Raw genomic sequence first — 19,207 nt, 5'->3', positions numbered from 1 at the left:
GGCCCGCGCAGTCCCGCGCAGTCCCGCTTTCCTGGGCGTGTGTCGGCTGATGGAGGGAGAGGGGCGGGGCTCGCTGCTTCGGTCCACCCCGCCAGGCCCTTTGGTTGGGATCTGCCGGACCCCTGGGCACGAGGGGGCGGTCTTTGGGCCACGGCGAGAAGGGCCAGAGAACCAGGAATTCCGGGAATCCCGAGGCAGCTCTCCAGCCCCTCGCTTCTGGGAGAGGGAGGCCGAGATGGGAGTCAGCTGGGAGAGAAACGAGCCCCTCCCGCGGCCCCTAGACGAAGCCACTGTGAAGGGAGGAGCAGGTCCCGCTTTTCTGAGCCCACAGGGACCCTGCCACCAGCAGGCCCAGACAGTCTTTTACGCATATCTGAGTACCAAAGTGTCGTTTGAAGAAAAACACCTGATCCTGACAAGGTTGCCTGGGAGGTACCTTGCTTACAGGATGGTGGTAGAGGACTTAAACAGTAAAAACTCCTGCAAACAGTCTGGACGTTACTATTGTCCTAAGAAAAATAACCGCGTCACCAAGACATAATAATGCTAGTGGTCACTTAAGCATAGCAGGTAGAGGGAATTTCTTTTTTGGTTATTTTTTGAGAGAGGAGACTGACCTGGAACTCACTATGTAGCCCAGGCTGGTCTTGAACTCAGCAATCCTACTGCCTCAGCCTCCCAAGTGCTGGGATCACAGGCGTGTGCCACCATGCTGGGCTGGGTAGAGGGAATTTCTAATGAACGGTTGCTTTCTAGGGTTGGGCACATTGAGAGGCCTGTGCCTGTTGTCCCACCTACTCCTGAGGCTGAGCCTGGTCATTATGAGACCATCGTTCAAGACAAAAAATAATGGCTGCTTTCAGGAAATCAGCATGGGCATTATGCAGGTCCATTGCAGGGAGTCTGAAGTAAAAATGCTTGATCACATTATTGGCAAGAGACATTGTGAATCGTGACTCTTCCTTTTCCTAGACCCATCTGTGTACTTCCTTGTAAAACCTGTTTTAGCAAAGGACCCTAAGGCTGTTTAGCAAGCACTGTGCCCTCCTAGTCCTCAGTCTCAAAGAGCCTTACCGGCCTGACCCCAGCTCAGGTTGACCACTGTGGCCTGTTATCACCAAGAGTCTCATTCATCCCTGATGTTTCCTCTTAGTAATTTTCTATCCACTCAACTGCCTGCTTTTTTCTTCAGTATTTCGAACCAAACCCAGCTGGTTTGTATTTTGAGACAACGTTAAGTTGCTCAGGCTGCTTCTGAGTGCCCAGCTGGGATTACAGGCCGTCCCACCACACTCCTGCCCTCTTATGGAAAGCCACGGGTCCTGGACCCGAGGGACCTGCTGGGCCCCACACCTGGCCTGGGGAGCAGCCAGAGGCCTAAGCATCAGGCAAGGAGAACATCAAGGCACTGCAGTGTGGTTTTTATTTCTTCCAGGGATCCATTAAGGCATTGAGCACAGTGTGATGTTTAGCCAAGTGCGATCAGGACTGAGGGATGCACCTTCAAAATTACTGGTGAGGAGCCAAAGCACAAGTGGAGTAACGCCAGTGTGTGCAGAGGAGTCTTCTGCTGAGTTTCCCAGTGAAGAGGCTCAGACTTCAGGGCTCCTGAGAGGACTGAAGTTCCATCACTTTGGAACCCAACGAGCACAGCCCCATGCCAGGTGTCAGGAGTGGGTATCTGGCGCGCACAGTTGTACAGATTGTCCCGTGGCCGGTGGGACCCAGTGTGGCCTTGGCACGGCATGAGGTGCAGGGGGGTGAGGCAGGCACAGGCAGGTCGGACAGCCTCTAACTATGCGGGCAATACCCAGCCTCAAGGCGGGGTCCCGCTGGGCGGAGGATGGTGCAGCCAGCCTCTTCCTGGGCCTCTGAGGGGCAGGCCTGGGGAACCCTGCTAAAGCGAATGGGTCTGCACTGCCCTTCTTCCTGGTGCCAACTCTGCCTCTGCGGAAGATGGGAGCAAAGGGGAAGGGTGGAAGGAACGGGAGGCATCAGCCGGAGCCCACATGGGCAGAGGGCAGTCAGCCTGAAACCCCCAACTGCTCATGGTCACTGGAGGTGCTAAACTGCCTCTCCATCTTCTTCTGGCCTTTGATCTTGGTGCCGATGTCCACCCTCTTCTCAAAGAAGTTCACCAGCACAGACTCTGTCAGGATGGAGGCCAGGATCTGCTCAAAGGAGATGCACCAGTCCGTGTCCACGGTGCCCCCAGTGCGTGAGGAGGCCACAGGTCTGCGGGCCTCGCCACCCACAAGTACTGTGTCGTCTGTGAGGTCCTCATACTGCAGGGAGCCCGTGCTGGCCACTGAGGAGGACGACATGGACATGTCTTTGACCTCGTCGTCAGACAGGAGCTGGGAGGGTGAGCCCTGGCCCCCGCTGCTGCCCCCCTCGGCCACTGCCCAGCTCTCCTGGGCTGCTTTCCCTGTGTAGGTGTCTCCGCCGGCTTTGGCCTGTGGGTCCTCCGCAGCTGGGCGCTGAAGCCCCTGTGTTGGGTCCTGATGGAGCTCAGGTGTCCGTGGCTCGTCCTCCTCGGCGGCACTGCTGTGGTCCCCAGTATGGCCGCCGTCCCTGGACTTCCCGCCCAGTCGGGCTGAAAACTTCTTCCCCACCTCTCCGATGCGGAGCAGCAGGCTGGCCACCGTGGCGATGGCGTGGTACAGGTCCTGCTCCAGGGGGTCCTCACTGAACATGTTGTATAGGGTCTTGCACAGCTCAATGAATTGCTCCTTCAGGAGGAAAGCAGAGAACACGGAGATGGCACAGATGGGTCAGAGTGCTCTGTTAGCTGCCAAGGATGCAGGCTGCTCTGATTGTACTGGGATGCTGTCTCCCCGAACCTGTGCTTTATCACTGCTGTTTCACAGCTTACAATGATGAGGCTCAGAGAGGGAAAGTGACTTGACCAGTGTCACACAGCTCTTAAAAATCCTTTTTGTTTTTGGTACTGGGGAACGAACTCGGGACCTTGCACTTGCCAGACAGGTAGCAAAAAGCCTTTGTCTTTTTTTTTTTTTTTTGGTTTTTGAGACAGGGTCTCACTATGTAGTTCAGACTGGTCTGGAACTCACTGTGTAGCCCAGGCTGGTCTCAACTCACAGCATCCTCCTGCCTCAGCCTCCCGAGACAGTAATCCTGGGATAACAGCCATGCGCCACCACACCCAGCCTAAGCCTTTGTGTTTTGAAGACAGGGTCTTACTGTGTATTCCAGGCTGGTCTTGAACTCATTATGTAGCCCAGCCTGATCTCAAAACTGCAGTGATCCTCCTGCCTCAGCCTTCCAAGAGCTGCAATTACAGGAGTGTGCCACACTTGGTTTAAAAAGCCTTTCTTGGGGCTGGGGATTTAGCTCAGTGGTTTGGTGGCCTGCCTTGCAAGCGCAAAGACCCGAGTTCAATCCCTGGTACCAAAAAAAAAAATAATAATAAAATAAATAAAAAGCCTTTCTTGGGGCTGGGGATTTAGCTCAGTGGTTTGGTGGCCTGCCTTGCAAGCGCAAAGACCCGAGTTCAATCCCTGGTACCAAAAAAAAAAATAATAATAAAATAAATAAAAAGCCTTTCTTAACCAAGATACATTACGTAAAGGTACAAATTCCCAGTAATGAATGTCAGCATACTGTATACCTAAAATGTACCAATAAAATTAGTGAATGACAAAAAAAGCATTTCTTGATAGCCATGGTGGTAAACACTTAAAATCTCAGCAAGTTGGGAGGCTGAGGCAAGAGGATTCATTCCAAGTTTGAGGTTAGACGACATAGTGAGACCCTGTGGGTGCAGCCCAGGGTAGAGCACTGGCTGACCACACGCAAGGCCCTGGGGCCCATCCCAGATGAGACCCATTTCTATCATCTTCTGTTTGTAGTGCCGGACATGGAATCATGGGCCTCATGGATGCCGGGCCAGTGCTAGCCATGGAGCTACACTTGCTTGTCAGTCCCTCCTCAGCTCAGCATTACGAGGGCTTCCTCAGTGTGCTGCATAGTCGCCCCCTACTTGTTCGCCTCTGACCTTCCGTGAGGCTGTTCGCCCCCTACTTGTTCGCCTCTGACCTTCCGTGAGGCTGTAGGTTGTAGGGCGGCTCATACACCTGGATTAGCTGGGAGGTGGAGGTCTGATCCTGGCCTGAGAGGGAGCTGGCGCCCAGGCTGAGGCCTTGCTGTTGGGGTGGGCGTGGCCTCTGCTCTAGGAGCTCTCAGCTGGTTCAGCCTCTGCAAGTTGCTGCACGGAAGCCACTGGTCTGGAGCAGGGCGGGAGTGAGCAGCCTCGCTTCTGGAATCATCACTAACTGCCATCCAGGGACAAGAGCTCCCACCCCAGAGGGTCTGCTGCAGGGCATCCGGCCCCAGTCTGGGCTAGAATACTCCAGGAATAAGTGTTGCTATGACAGCCCACCTGGTTCATCTTGGGAAGGTCCTTCATCGTCTCCTTTGGCGCCTCCTTCTCCTTGGCCCACATGCGTAGGTAGTGCCGGTAGTCTGGAGGGCTGGTCCCCTTCTCCTCTGTGAGTTGGGAGAAAGGGCTGAAGCGCCTCTGCCCAGTGAGAGCAGGAGGGCTACGGGGTGGTGTCAGGGAGCAGTGGGGTGGCTGTTTTCGCAGAGCGACCTAGGTCCTGTTAGGAAACACACTCGCACGTGGGGCTCGTGATGAAGACCCAGGACCCCCAGGTCTCCCCAAAGCAGCTTCAGTGGGTTGGATCTGAGTGGGTGGGTCAAGGTCCCAAACTTGCCATTTCCCTAAGGTGGTGGCCGGAGAGAGGCTGGCATGAAGCAGGGAGGGCCGGCTGGGCACCCGGTTTGTGAGGTACGTGTCCCTCCCTGAGGTGACGGGGAGGGATGAGCACAGTCTGGGATTAGCGGTGGAAAACAGTCTGTACCTCCTTTTCTTCCTGGAGCGTCGTCATGTCCATTTCCTTCTCTCTTTTCCTGTGGGAGTGCTTCTGGACAACCAGAAAGATAAAATGAACATGGAGGAAATTCTTCTGACTGTAAAGCACTCAAGAGGCGCAGTCTACACTTCTGCAGAAGCCCTGACAAACCCTGCACTGCCTCTCCGGCCCAGCCGCTTGGCCCCTGCCCACCCACTGCAGCCCAGTAGTTTCGTCGCCTGGTGACATGCTTACAAAGCCAAATGCGGTGGCTCTAATGCAGGGTGGAGGCTTAGTTTACTCGGGGGCCCTAGGTCCAGTCCCCAGCACAGCGCACACTCACTTCTGTTTTTCAAAAAAGCGTGAGTCTCACACTTTTTTTTTTTTTCAAGCAAATGACATGTACCACGGGCACCCAGTCTGAGAACTATTTAATTCTGTAGCTTCTGCCGAAAATGGCTCACACTTAGAGGGAGGGAGTGATCAGCGTGGGTTCTGCCTGCACCTGCCCCTGGGCAGTGCCGCATGCGCTGCGCTGTACACGTGTCTCCTCCGTGCGGAGGGAGGCGGCCAACAGCCCCCCCGGGCAGCGCCAGGCATCTCCCTGAGGAGTGCAGACCCTGCTGCCCGGGGCTGGGGGTCCTGAGGTCAGGGTGGCCACAGAGTGTGCAGGGTATGCGTAAAGCACCTGTGCTTTGTCCAGACCCCAGTAGAGCGGAAGGTACGTGAGGCTCTTCAGTGTGTGCTCCAGAAGTCAAACTCATGCCCCAACTCAAGTTTTTAAGTGTTCAGTGCTGTCACCAGGATCAAATAGGTACCTCTATTCTGCCTGTGTCCTCTCACCCCTATGCATCTGTGTGTGTGATACTGCGGACTGGACCCAAGACCTTCACTCAGCTCTTTGTTGAGGCAGGGTCTAAGCTGCTGAACTGCTCAGGCTGGAGTTAAACCTGTATCCTCAGCTGTTTTTCTTGACATGGTCTCGTACGTACGTCCCAGGCTGGCCTGGACCTGTAACTCCCCGCCTCAGTCTACCGTGGGCTGGGTCACAGGTGTGCACCACCACACATGGCAGGATGCATCCTTTTTCATTCTCCCCTTAGGGTCAGCTCCTTGGCACACGTCACCCTCCACGTGGAGCCCAGGGCAGCAGGCAGTTTTTTCTTTTGTTCTGAGGTACTGGGGACTGGACTGAGGGCCTGTGCTCTCTGGGCCAGTGCTGTGCTGCCGAGCTGCACCCTCGGCCCCTCTGACTGGCTGTGCCTCGCATGACCAGCTTGGCTGCCGACCCAGGGCCTGGAGAGCCTCCCTTACACGCCGCAGATGCTCCTAGGGGCTCTCAGTGTAGCACAAGGGTGAGTTCTAACAGGCACTCAACACACTTACTTTTCTGTAATGAAAAAATAGGGTGGAACATGAAAGTTTTCTGAGAGCATCAACCGTTCCCTCTGGCCTCCACTCGCCCCCTGCTTCTCTTCCACAGGCTGTGTGACAGCAGGTGGCCGCTGTGTCTTTGCTAGGAACAGAACTCTGCCTGTGGCTGTAGGAAGGAAGCCCGTGTGCTGTGCCTGCATTTGCTGACAACCCCACTGGGAGACCAGCTTGAAACTGCACTGAGCAGGCTTTGAGATACTATTGAATTGGCTTATAATTTGGCCATTGATTAAAACTACGAGTCATTCCAAGGCCTATGTGTGACTTGCTAAATAAGGCTTCTGCTGGTGGAGACAGATGTCCTTATGTCGGTGGTTACAACTGAGCTCTTGAAGATAAGGCTGTGACGTCTCTGAGAGCAAGGTAACACTGCAGCTGAGGAGGTAGGACAGTGCAGCCATTTTCCAAGATCAAACATTAGCTAAAGATAACACAGGGGGCTTGCTAGCTACAACCTGCGAGACAGCACAGGTGGCTTGTTAACGTGACCCGGTCTTCATCACTAAGCGCCTTTCTGCCTTCTATAGTCTGGCTCAGAGCATCGGTCCCACTGTATACATCTGCCTGCAGGCCGCCAGCTAGGCTGTCTAGTCATAAACACTGACTGATCCAGAGACTGTGGTCTTAGCCAGCTGAGGTAAGATCAGCTCCTGGCCCCGTTTGCCCTTATTCTTTATTCCTGGTTCTCTGAGTGTTATTCTTTCATCCCCTGCTGAACCCTCAAGTAGGCGACTGGGCATCCCCTGATAACCGGTGTTTGGGCACCACCCAACACCCCAAGACAGGCTGGAGGCCCCCGTTCCTGGGCACTCATCCCTGCAGGACAGAGTCCCAGGGGGCCCTCAGCGCAGTGTGTCCGGGTGTTCAAGTGTCCAAGATGGAGCCAAAGGCTGAGGGGCGCCCCTGACCTCTGGGACTGACCTTGAGCTCCCCAGGGCAGGAAAAGATCCAGCTCTGAAGTCAGAGGAGATGCTGGAGGCAGCAGAGGAGGCGCGGAGGGCAGAGGGAGGAGAAGCCAAGGTCCAGGGAGATGGAGATGTGAGAGAAACAGGAGCTGAGGACACTCAGACAAACAGGCCCAAGAGAACCCAGCGTGGCCCACGGGAGGGCTGCGGTGGCTGCAGGGCCACAGCTGGTGGCCAGTGTCCCAGCAGCAGCTCACCTTCTGAGGCGCTGTCCTCTGTGAAGTAATGTGCAGCCTCCAGGGCCGACTCTGCCTCCTCTGGGCCGAGAGCTGCCGGTGGACAGAAGGAGGGAGACGGTGTGATTCTCATGCTGAGTCCCCTCCTGCAGGCCAGGAAGAAGGCCTCGCCTCCCCCATTCAGTGTACTCAAACCTTTCCTAACACCCACCGCCCATAACGCCCGGTAAGTAGTTTTGGTTTTCTGAGACAGGGTCTCACTACGTAGCCCAGGCTGGCCTTGAACTTGCAGTGATCCTCCTGCCTCAGCCTCCTGAGTACTGGGATCACAGGTGTGTGCCTCCATGCCTGGTCTTACATCTGGTAAATGATTTGACGGCTTGGGCCAGGGATTTAGATCAGTGGTGCTGCTGCCTGTCTCTCAAGCGCAAGTTTGATCCCTGGTACCAAAAAAATTGTTTTTGGAAGGGCGATGATTCGTTCTTGTTATTTATTACTTTCTTGACTTTGACACTGTGGGATTTGGGGGGCAGTGCTTGGGGACTGAACCCAGGGCCTTGTGCATGCTAGCCAGGCACCCCAGCCCTGCTAAGTCTGAAAACATAGTACAACTGCCAGGCAGAGACACAATCAGTGCCACTGGGAGTCTGTGAAGATGAGCCAGCTCTGCAGATGCTCTGGGGCAGTTGTGGCACACATGCACATGTCAGCCACACACACAAGGCACTGCTTCCTTCACTCTGCACCCCGGAGCGGTTCCACACTGGGACACAGCCCGCTTCATTGTCCTCTCAGTTCTGAGTGACTCAGCACTACCTGGGCTGCAGATCCAGGTGGAGAGGCGTGCGCGTGCATGTGCGCATGTGTGTGAATCTCGGTTGTATGGAGGGAAACACAATGGCGGGACTAGCCCAGCACATGGGGAGGTGGCAGGGCATGGTCTAGCATCCATCAGAAGCCCATATGCCTGCCTTGTGCCTGCTATCATTTTCGCTGGCCCAAGTCAGCTTCCTCCTGAGAAATGGTCCAAGTGCCCTCCTCACAGCCACCTCAAGCCCAGCGCACTCTGCGCGCAGTTCCAGCCTGGCTCTCTGAGCCCTCACAGGAGCTGTCTACCTGTACCCCAGTGTGGACCCATTAGGCCACAGCACCACCTCTATAGGACAGAAGACGTGGTCCCCCATGGCCCTAGAGCCCGGTTCCTGGGGCTGTGGTGCACCCCCCAGGCTGGCCCTTGGGAACTGGAATGCAGGGTCTTGGTTCCTTCGTGGGTTTCCGGTGGTCCTGTTCCCAGCCCGCCTGCACCAATGGGAGCCCCTCCTGCATCCTCCCATCATGGCCCTGCTCTGACAGCAGCCAGTCAGGGCCTCAGCACCCACCCTCCACTTGGCTGGGCCCTGCTGCCCCACGACAACCTGTGCCCCCTTGGCATCCTGAACTCCAGGGTGAGGCCCTCACCTGGGGGAAGGTGCAGCTTGTAGAGCACCTTGAGCTTCTCCGTGAGGTCTCCGTGGTACATGGCACCTGTGGGGCAGGCGGGGAGCAGGGCGCTGGCAGGGGCTTCCAGGCCACATAGCCCTCCAGGGTTCCAGCAGGGCAGGCCAGCTGCTCCTGGAGAGGGCCCTACAGGAGCCCTGCCAGGCACACTCAGCCCTCTCAGGGCTGTAGGAGGGAGGGCGGCAGGGCGCAACAGGCCCATGTCCAATGGGTGAGCCCTACTCACTCATCCCTGTCACGAACTCCTTAAAGTTGATCAGCAAGTCCTTGTTCTGGTCCAGGAGCCGGAACATGCGGCCTGCCAGTGCAGGAGTGTGTGAACCACAGGCCCAGGGCGTCAGGCTGGCAAAGAGCTCCCGGAACTGGCTGGCATCAATCCGGTACTGCTCCAGGTAAGGCAGGCTGGGGTCGCGGCGGCTGGCGGCTGTGCAGCTGCTGCCCCAGTACTGGCTCGCCATGTGCTTGGCCTGTGGGGGACATGGGCTATGAGATGGGGCACCCAGCTTCACCTCAACGCAGGTCTGCAGAGCTCTGGGGTGAGGAGCAGAACAGATACCACAGCTGCTCACAGAGCCCCTCATGGTGGGCACATGGTAGAGCCAGGAGACACGGTGCTAGGCCACCTTTGGAACTGGGCCCAAGAAAGATCAGCGACAAGGACTCCGCAGGCTCTGCCTTCTTTCCACAGCCCCCCGCCCCGCTTCTGTAAGCAGCACCTGCATGTGTGTCGAAACCCTCCTGAGGCAGCTGCAGGCCTCGGTGACAGGGCCCGGCCATCGCACCTGTCCTGAGTCACTGCATAATCCACCCTGGGTCATGTGCTAAAACTAATTGGGAAGAGAAATTCTTTTTGCTGGGGTGACTGACGAGATCACCCCAGCGCTATTGATGACAGGGCTGCCACAGAGTCTCAGTCTGGAGTCCCTGAATAGGGAGCTCGTGGGCCTGTGGGTTGCCTGGTCCAGCCTGCCCGGAGCTGAGTCACCACGCTTTTCAGCCAGGTGAGCGATGGATTCCCTCTTCTGTATGGGCGGACGTGACTGGGTCTCCTGGCGTTTAAGAGTGTTCTGTCAAACTTCAAGGGTTCAAACCCACCACGCGAGGTTCGTGGTAACCACCTCTGGGGCTGCTTCTCAATCCCCCTTCTCTTCTGACCGAAAGCTGCTGCCCTGAGATGTGCTCTGGGGGTGGGGCTGGGACACTGGCTCTGCCTTTGCTCTTGGTTGTCACCTTAAACACCACATAAAGCTCCTCCAGCTCCTCAATTGAGAAAGCAATGTCCCCTGGGATGGCTCGGACCTGGAACGAGAGAGAAGTGGGCGGTACTGTTGGGTCCTCAGGTTCTTGCTGCAATAGAAACAAGACAGTTGCTCTGAGGGATGAGCATGTGGTCAGCCAAGGCCACCAAGTACGGAAGGTGGTGAGCTGGGGTGTGTGGCCCACAAGCTCACCCTGTCACACAGGCGCCTTCCTGGGTGGCATGGGGGGTCTTTCTCTCTGGAGCCAAGGGTGTGGCCATTGAGCTCCTTTGTCTGGATCCCTGCAAAGACCCTGGCACTGGTTCTTCAGAAGGGGTTCTAGAACTTGCCAGCCAAGCCTGTCCCTCAGCTTCTGTTGCTGGTGCCCTCTATGGGCTGAAGAGGAGGAGTGGAAATGTGCAGGCATGGCAGGGAGTATCTGACTCTGAGGTCCCAACACGGGGAACCTGACCCTTCCAGGGTATCGGCATCGTGGGCCAGAGGCTGAGAGCACGGCCTCCGGGTACGGGTGAAGGAAACACCTTCCCCTGAAGACCCGGGCAGGAAGCCGTGAGCCGGAGCTCCCCCAGTGCCGGTGTGCATCTCCTCGCCTGCTTCCAGGCTGCTCAGCAGCCACAGCGCAGGCGCCCGGCAGTGTGAAGGACAGGGCAGGAGTGACTGTGCACCTGCCCCCCCCAGAGGTACGCGCCCGTCCCCCCAGCGACTGTACCATGCTTCGCTTGGCTGTGTCCTCCAAAGACTGGATGACTTTCAGCCTCTGCTTAAACCGCATCTGTTCGAGGTCATTGGCCCTCAGGCTGCTGAACTTCTACAGGTGAAGGGGATTTAGTGAGACCGAGTCTGGCCACAGACAGAAGCCTGCCCCTCGCCACCACCAGGCCTGGCCGAGTTGTTGCCACTGGGTGCTGACCTCATAGGACACCTTCAGGAGGTCGAAGACGTCCACCTCTGCAGGAGGGTCATCTCCGCTGGTCAGCAGGGCATGGAGGTGTGGAATAGGGGGAGAGATACTATGCTTGTTGACCACATTATCCAGGTATCTGTGAAGGTCAAAGGACAGGGTCCACATCACCCACTGGCCACAGGGGCATCTCCCTCACTGCTAAGTGAGGCATATTTAGATGCCCCGTCACGTGTGTGCTCAGGGCCCGAAGCCCCAGCACACTGCCCGCAGGAGGTCTGAGTGCTAACTCAGAGGCTAACTTCAGGGGGTCTTGTGGGCAGGAGCCTTTTACAAGCCCAACCCTACCAGCTGGAAGGATAAGTACCCGCTATGCCATAGCTCTCTCAGCTGTCCTGTTAAGTAGGGCGGAAGTGGGCTGCTCTTTGCAGGGGAAGTAGCAGTGTGGCAGCTTAGGAAGTACAAAGACAGCTTTGTGGAAATCAGAGGAACCTTCGCTGGACTCAGGCCTACTGCACAGCTGTCTCCCAGCCACCAGTAAGAAGTGTCATCTGGGTCACTCCCCGACAGCCCCTAACCACACGCCTCTGGCCACGGCCCTGGCTAAGGCCAGTTCACCATCTGGTTTCCTCCTAGCAGAGATCACTTGCTAACGCCGGCAAGTGCTGTTTGGCTCTCACTAGGAAAGAAAATCTGTCGGAGGAGCCGCCTGGACCCAGGTGTGGCCTGGTGCTTGATGGGTGCAGTCACTGAGCACTGACTGCCCAGGGCTGGCAAGGGGTGGAGTTCTGCTGCCAGGTTCCAGAAGCAGGAGGAGACCAGCGCGTTCACCTGCCCAGCACGGTCATGGCCTCGCCCTCATCACTGCAGTCCAACAGCTGCTCCACATTGGCGTCTAGGACAGCCAAGGCCACCTGCAGGATCACCTTAATGCCCTCGTAGAAGAAGCAGTCAACGATGACCACGGCGCTTTCAAAGGGCATGACGCTGAGGAAGAGGGTCAGGAACCAGGACAGGGAGATGCTGGAGATCACCCCCAGGTCCTGCATCTTCTCAGAGAGCCGGGGTAGGAAATCTCTCGTGAGCTCTTCGAAAATGCCTTGGTCCACCAGGGCTCCTGTAGAAGAGACAGAAAAGTGAATGTGAGCCCATGCCCAGGGCCTCAAGCAGGACCCCGTGAACCTCCTGGGACCCAGGAGGGCCCCCTGACCCTATCTGCCGCTGGCCCTGTGGCTCCATTTACAGTGAGGACAGGGGAAAAGTCACAAACACCCCGGAAGGGCTCCATCCACGGCATTCTGTGCTTTCGAGAAGAATGTCCGTCGTACCACATAGCCCCTTCGGTGTCCGCAGGGGCCTGGTCTCAGGATCCTCAGATACCAAGCCTACGGGGCGGAGTCCCTGATGGGAAACGGAGGAGTGTTTGTACAAAGCCTGCAAGCTCCTCCTGTGTATCTTAAACCACCTCCGGACGACTCATACAGTGTGAATGCCACGCTAACAGTTGCTTTATACTGTACTGTTTGGGGAACGAGGAGAAGGAAAACAAGTCTGTGCCGTTCAGCACAGATGCAAGGTTTTCCTAGGCATTTCTGACTTGAGGTCAGCTGAATCCCAGGGGTCCTGAGGGCTGACTGCACTCGGATCTTCTTTCCAGGAAGCACAGTTTCTTTCCTAACAGAATCAGAAGTGATTGGTGGCCTTGGTGGCTTCTGTGCTACTGCTTGTGAACAGATGCAAATCTAAACGACCCCAGGAGACTCCAAAAACCAGCATGGAGGGGTAACAGACTCCAGGTAACTGGCTTACATGTATACATGGTAAGAAACATTGGAAAGCCCTTTTCCATCTGATGACAGATGTCACTGGATGTGAGCTCATAATAGTTGAAGTTGGACGACAGGTACACAGGGGTAAACTATCCGCTTTAGTTTTGATGTTTAAAATGTTCTATGTAAAAAAGACACGGAAAGGTTAGATGGATGGTAATTTAGCTTCTGGAGGGGACTTTCCAAAGCCAGTGCAAGTGTGGTATCCTCTATTCTCACTTCAGCAATGCCAGGGCTGTGGGTGCAGATGGTGGGGACTCCTGTGTTTGGCTGTCCACTTTCTAGCGGTGTGATCTTTTCCTCCTTCTTTTGAAACAGGGTCATGCTGTGTAGTTCAGGCTGGCCTTGAACTCACCATGTAGCCCAGGCTGGCTTCGAACTCACAGTGGTCCTCCTGCCTCGGCCTCCTGGGGCTGGGATCACAGGTGTGTGCTCCCATACTGGCTGTGAGCCCCTGCAGCTCGAGGCGTCTGGGGAAGGGCCTGCCACGTGGGAGCCGCTGGGCACTCACCCACCACCCTGGTATTGTAGTAGTCGGGCAGCATGCGCTCGCAGAGGGCCACCAGGAGCCAGAAGGCCTCCTCCTCGCTGCCGTAGAGCAGAAGCACGGACGTCACAATGTTCATCGCCTGCCAGGCAGAGATAGCAAGGGGCGGTTCGCACTGGGCTGCCAAGGACAGTGGCCTCCTGCCCCACACTGGCCTCTCTGTCTACCATCTGCCCCTGCAGGAGGGGCAGCATCCAGCTGCAAGAAACTGTCCCAGCCCAGTGCTGGGAAACTGGCCACCAGACAATCTGCAGGAAACCAATTTGACAGAAACAGCCAGCTCCTTCAGACTGGGTCAGAAGGCGCCCAGAATATACACGGCAGCATTCGGCCAAGGACATTCTGCTAGTGGTGTCTGTGTGAGGTGACGCCGGGCCAAGCTGACGTGTGTGAGCTGTGTGGCCAGTGCCCTGCAGGGCTGATGGTAAATGCACATCACACCCTGAACTATACACAGTCACAATGGTAAATTCTGTTATGTGTATGTTATCACACACACACACACACACGCAATCAAATACTTCCAAGACTCAGACCAGAAGCATGTAGCAGGTAATGTAGGGCACGGGAGGATGCTGTTTCTAGGTTTTGGTTTTGTGTTGTCAGCTCCTTCCCGGGGGAAGTTTCTGCCCTGTGCCCAATGAGCCCTGCTACCTGGCAGTAGCCAATGGTGGGATTCCGGAAGGCGTAGGCGGTCAGCACCCGCCGCAGGGCAGCGATGCCCAGCTCGTTCTGGAAGGCAGGATGCTCGGGCATGGAGCGGTGGAGGTCTCGCTCGATCTCCTCGGTGGCCAGGCTGTCCTTCCCCATGGACTTCTCCACCAGCTCGGTGTAGTAGCCGGGGTGAGTCACCATCTCATTCCAGGCCCCTGGGGAGACACAGGGCAGCCGTCAGTCTCTTCTTCCTCTGGGTGCTTGCGGCATCACAGGGCAGACTAGAATGTTCTCTGGAGAGGATGGCTCTGGGGTCAACTACAAGGTGAGAGCGAAGCTTTCCTGGCCATTGCTCAGCACAGCCCTTTTGTCCCAGAAATCTGAAAAGCCACAGAGCCCTTGTGCAGCAAAGCTCCAAGCGGCCAAGGGTGTGCCCACTCAGAGCCTGTCCCATGGGGGGCACCAGGGGTGCCAACCCTGGCATCTGCTCCTCCGCAGCCTGTACGGGCAGTGAGACCTTTCCCTTCTTTCCTACCAGGCCCTGCTCTTCCTGGTCGACCTGAGGAGGCCAGCCCAAGGACAAGACAACTCACAAGGGAGGTTTCCTCATTTCGTTCTGTTCCGATTACTCTGTGCCACTGTCTGTCTCACCACGCAGCTCAGGTTAGCTCCGAATCTGCGATCCGCACCTAGGCCTCTGAGGGCTGGGATTACAGGTATGTGACACTTTTTCCGAGGAACAGGAGCCACAGATGAAATGCAGACCCCTGCATGTGTAAAGCACACTGTCTCTCTAGGAGCTGCCCCCAGCCCACTGCGGATGGAGAACGAGGCAGGAGCGGTCGGATCCCACTCACCCGAGAAGAGGAGCCACAGCTCTCCTCGCAGACTCTCGGGGATGCCCTTCAGGACCAGCTGCCGAGTCTTGGCTGTGCGGTACATGCACATGCCGCGCCCATACTCAAAGAAGTGGATGTCCCACGCCTCCTCTTTTGCCTTCTCCTTCGCCTGAGGGAAGAGAAACAGGGGTCTGGGGCTGAAGAGTCTCAGAGAGCTGAGGCCAAGGTGATAAAGTCCTCACTTCTCTGAGCAAGGCTGAAAGCCTGCAGGGAGCACGGTCTGACAAATGCTGCCAGGAGGCGCAGATTTCACAACGCATTCAGCAGAGGTACGCAGAGCGCTACCTGGGCCAGACCACAGAACCACCCTCAGGCTGCTTCCTTCCCCTCAGAGGCCCGGAGCCCATGACATATAACACCCGCTATGTGGGTCGAGCGGGCGCCTGTCCCTGGAGACAGCGTGGGCCACGATGAACTGCCAGGGCGGCCCCAGGAGGCGTCGCCCACTGTGGGTCCCGAAGGCACCCAGAGGCTGGCTTCAGGCCGCCTGCCGGCAGAGGCACAGCTGCTTGGCCTTACCCCCTTAGCTCCGAGGTCCTCCATGGGCGAGTGTCTCTGGAAGACCTTGAGTAGGCCCTGGGACGCGGTGGGCACCTGCTGGGCACTGAAACTCAGGTGGCTGCGGAGGGGTGACGACAGGCTGGTGGGTGCTTCCAGCAGCTCCTGAGGTGCTGGGAGGGACTAAAAATTAAACAGAGAAGGAGAGCAGCTGATAACCAACTTCCGTGCGGGCTGCAATGAGCACATTGTTAGACAAAGCCAGGGCAAGGGCTGAGGGTGCACAGGCCTGGAGGCCTTGGCTGTGGCCCTGCTGCCTGTGCACCTGTACCTGTGCCCCTCGAGCCAAGCCACCCAAGCCGGTCACGGGGCCTCTCGCGGCACACGCGCCCCTGTTGGCACCCACCCGAGCTCACTGCAGGCTGAGTGTGCTTAGGCACTGTGCTGTGGGAGCAAGGACCCTGCTATCGCACTGTGGGTGGTGCAAGGCTCAGACCTGGCCAGGAGTGGGTGCTGAGCCCCAGGAGGAGGCGCTGCCGGGATGACATACACCACACCCGGAGCCACGGAGGAGGCATGCAGGGGACACAGGGCTTACGACAGCGACGCTCTGAAGCCTGTCCCTCAGGTCCTGACTGGGGCAACCGCGCCTGTGCTCACCCACCTGCAGCTGTCTGAGGGGCAGGGGGGCTTCTGCCCAACACCCTCAGCACTCTTACGGACTCCTCAGGAGGGGTCTGGACCCTTCCCAGGCTGGCCACTCACTCCAGGACCCTTTATGTTTCTGCATCTTGCTGCCCCGGGCCTGGCGCGACAGAGGTGGCCTAAAACACACACGGCCTCTGTTCACTGGGTTCTCCTGAGTGTGCTTGAAGAGATGCGAGAGCTCCTGCTATGCTTGGAATCTCTACCGTGTGACACTTTCCTTCCCCTAAGGGTCTGGTCATAAGCAGGGAGCTCCGTTAGGACAGAGGGCCTGTGCCCCAGCTGCCCCCTACCCCAGCAGGGCTGTAGGATCCTCCCACAACTAGGAGCTAGGACAGGGGCTCTGGGAAAGCACTGGGTAGGGCACATGGGACAGGCCTGGAGGGGCACGAGGGACAAAGGTCTGTAGGGAAGACTGACCTCCTCCTCTGGGTGCCTGGACCCTTGCCTCTAGCTCTCGTCCTGCTAGCAGCACTGCAGCGTGAGATGCCAGCATCTGGCCCAGAAGGCACAGTGTGGTGACGCCTGCCAACCCTCCCTCTGCTTGCGCTGCTCTGAGGGCCAACTGTGCTGGCCAAAGGCCGCTGACCTCCAGGAAGCCCAGTGCTTGTGGGAATGGCCGTGCAGGGAGACGTGCGCTCAGGTGGCCCAGGGCGGTGCTGGGCGTCTGCCCTTCCAGGTCCCCTGCTCTCAAGTGAGACTGGGCCTTGGGCCTGGGACCTGCTTCCTGTCCTGCCAGCAGCAGCTCCGGGTGACCCAGGCTCCTCCCGCTCCTCTTGGGCCCTAGGTGTGATGGTGCCGTGACTGACGGAGTTCAGAGGTGTCACCCAGCTGCCACCAAGGAAATGCAGCGGTGCCTCTGTAAGGCGTGCTGGGTGACCCCGGGAGGACACGGGGCTGCAGCCACCAGCCTGGCACCCAGAAGCCGAAGGAGTACACTGCTTTGGCAGAAAGCAGAGTCTGGTGGGAGCACCCCGCCGGACAGCAGGCTGACCAGGAAGTCCCTCTGGCCTCTCCTCCCGGGTCTCATCCTGTGGCTACAGGATGGGCAGGGGCTCTGGGGACACCTACCTAAACTGCTCCACCATTACTCTCACAGAGAGCCCTACCTGTGGCTGCTGAAGGCTCACAACGCATAGACACACGTTAGAGTATATCCAACGACTCTTCAAATATGTACAGGCATTGCACTTTGCCCTCAGGTAGCTGCTTTTAAGAAAAAAGAAGAAAGAGAGAGCTCTGCTAGGTTTCTACCTCTGTCCGCCTCTCTGCACCTGACTGGTATTTCAGAATGGATTTTGGGCCCATTTAAATATACTTTTTTTTGTTTGTTTGATTTTTTGAGACAGGGTCTCACTTGAGACTGACCTGGAACTCACTATGTAGCACAGGCTGGTCTCGAACTCACAGTGATCCTCCTGCCTCAGCCTCCTGAGTGCTGGGATTACAGGCGTGTACCACCATGCCCGGCTAAATATACTTTTATAGGTTTTAAGTTCTTGGTTTTTTGAGATAGGGTCTTATTATAGTCCAGGCTGGCCTTGAACTTGTGGTGACCCTCCTGCCTCAGCCTCCTGAATGCTGGAAATACAGGGACGTACCACCATGCCCGGTCCTAAACATACTTTTTAAAAATTTTTGGTAGCAGGGATCAAACTCAGGAGCTTGTGCTTGTGAGGTAGGCAGGCTTCCACTGAGCTAAATCTCGAGCCCTAAACATACTTTATAACAGGCTGCTTAAATCCAGCAGGCAGGACCCCAGCATAGACCAGTGGTGCCTGACCGTGGAGACCACTTCCTACTGGAGCATCCCAGGAACACCTGGAGGGTCGGGGACAGAGCATCTTGAGCATGTGCAAGGCCTGGGCTCACTCCCAGTGCCCCACCCTACAGGACACAAATGGGCTCTCAGGTAATGGGAAGGACCTTAGAGTATTAGAAATCACAGTGCCAGCAAATCAGCCCGACTCCAGGAATGTCCTTCCTGATGGACGTGCTCCCAGGCAGCCATGAGCAGCAGACCGAGCTGGAGGCCCAGGCCGCTTTCTGCAGAGCCAGCTGGGTCACACTTGCTGGGGCCGGCCGGCCTCTGGTGGACACAGCAGTTGCCAGGATCCTGCGTTCCTAGTCAGGTCCTTCTCCTCCCTCCAGGTAGCCATTTCACATGTTTATCCAGAACAAACTTCAAAGTGCACTTGCCTGTCCTCACTTCCTGTTTCCTATTTCACTGACAAGCAAAGCAGGAGCAGGAGCAGAAGCAATGTGAGGCCTCCACGGCCCGCATCCATCACAGCAGCCCGAGCCCCTGCCCTGTCCTGCCTCTTGACTTCCTCCAGCAGCTGCTGCACCCTTAAGACCCTCCCTGTCTTCAGCTGGATGACAATGGACAAGTCATTCCTGCCAGTTTCCCAAGGTCCTCAGGCCCAGTGCTGAAGGCCTGGTCCCCAGCCTGCACTGTGGGAGATGGTGGCCCTGAGAAGGACGGGTCGGGGGGAGGGAGTAACTGGTCACGGGGCGCTCTGGATATCAGGAATCTTGGGGCCCAGTCCCTTCCTCCCCATTCCCGGCCCCCAGGAGGTGCAGAGCTAGGCTTCACCACATGCTCCTGCCATGGTGTGCGGCACTGGCACAGACCCAAAGCAAAGCGCTGGGGGCCACAGTCTGGGATCTTCAAAACCGTGAACCCAAACAGATGCTTCCTCCTCACAAGCTGACTGCCTCCAGTATCCAGTCAGTGAGTCCCCCACACAGTGGGAGCTGTACTCAAGATGTCTTGAAAGTTACCCTACACTCACTGTAACCTTCTGTCCTCTCTCAACTCTTCCTGTCAGAAAGTGCGTACGTATGTATGTAGTATGTGTGTGTGTGTATAAAATATTAATTAATCTATTTTTTGGTACTGCGGATCGAGCTCAGGACCCTGCGCTTTCGAGGCAGGCGTATTGCCACTGACCTAAATCGCCAGCCCC

At 56.9% G+C, this 19,207-nt stretch overlaps 1 protein-coding gene across 1 annotated transcript in view; it reads right to left on the bottom strand.

Moving 5' to 3' along the window:
• Positions 1-1,385: 1,385 nt before the first annotated feature.
• Tbc1d9b (TBC1 domain family member 9B) overlaps positions 1,386-19,207 on the bottom strand; it is a 32,280-nt gene continuing 14,458 nt past the window's right edge. The window contains exons 8-22 of the mRNA XM_010623769.2: positions 15,555-15,716; positions 14,994-15,144; positions 14,137-14,351; positions 13,447-13,564; positions 11,938-12,223; positions 11,116-11,245; positions 10,915-11,013; positions 10,177-10,245; positions 9,173-9,413; positions 8,908-8,973; positions 7,471-7,542; positions 7,230-7,280; positions 4,884-4,946; positions 4,403-4,509; positions 1,386-2,732 (exon numbers count right to left, since the gene is read on the bottom strand). Coding sequence (XP_010622071.1) covers positions 2,025-2,732; positions 4,403-4,509; positions 4,884-4,946; positions 7,230-7,280; positions 7,471-7,542; positions 8,908-8,973; positions 9,173-9,413; positions 10,177-10,245; positions 10,915-11,013; positions 11,116-11,245; positions 11,938-12,223; positions 13,447-13,564; positions 14,137-14,351; positions 14,994-15,144; positions 15,555-15,716 — 2,538 coding nt within the window. The 3' untranslated portion in view covers positions 1,386-2,024. The remainder of the gene's footprint in view (positions 2,733-4,402; positions 4,510-4,883; positions 4,947-7,229; positions 7,281-7,470; positions 7,543-8,907; positions 8,974-9,172; positions 9,414-10,176; positions 10,246-10,914; positions 11,014-11,115; positions 11,246-11,937; positions 12,224-13,446; positions 13,565-14,136; positions 14,352-14,993; positions 15,145-15,554; positions 15,717-19,207) is intronic.

The sequence above is a fragment of the Fukomys damarensis genome, unplaced genomic scaffold (genome assembly GCF_012274545.1).
Source record: "Fukomys damarensis isolate Sample0158 unplaced genomic scaffold, DMR_v1.0_HiC HiC_scaffold_9, whole genome shotgun sequence".
Lineage (NCBI taxonomy): Eukaryota > Metazoa > Chordata > Mammalia > Rodentia > Bathyergidae > Fukomys > Fukomys damarensis.
This window is presented reverse-complemented; position numbering and strand designations above follow the sequence as displayed.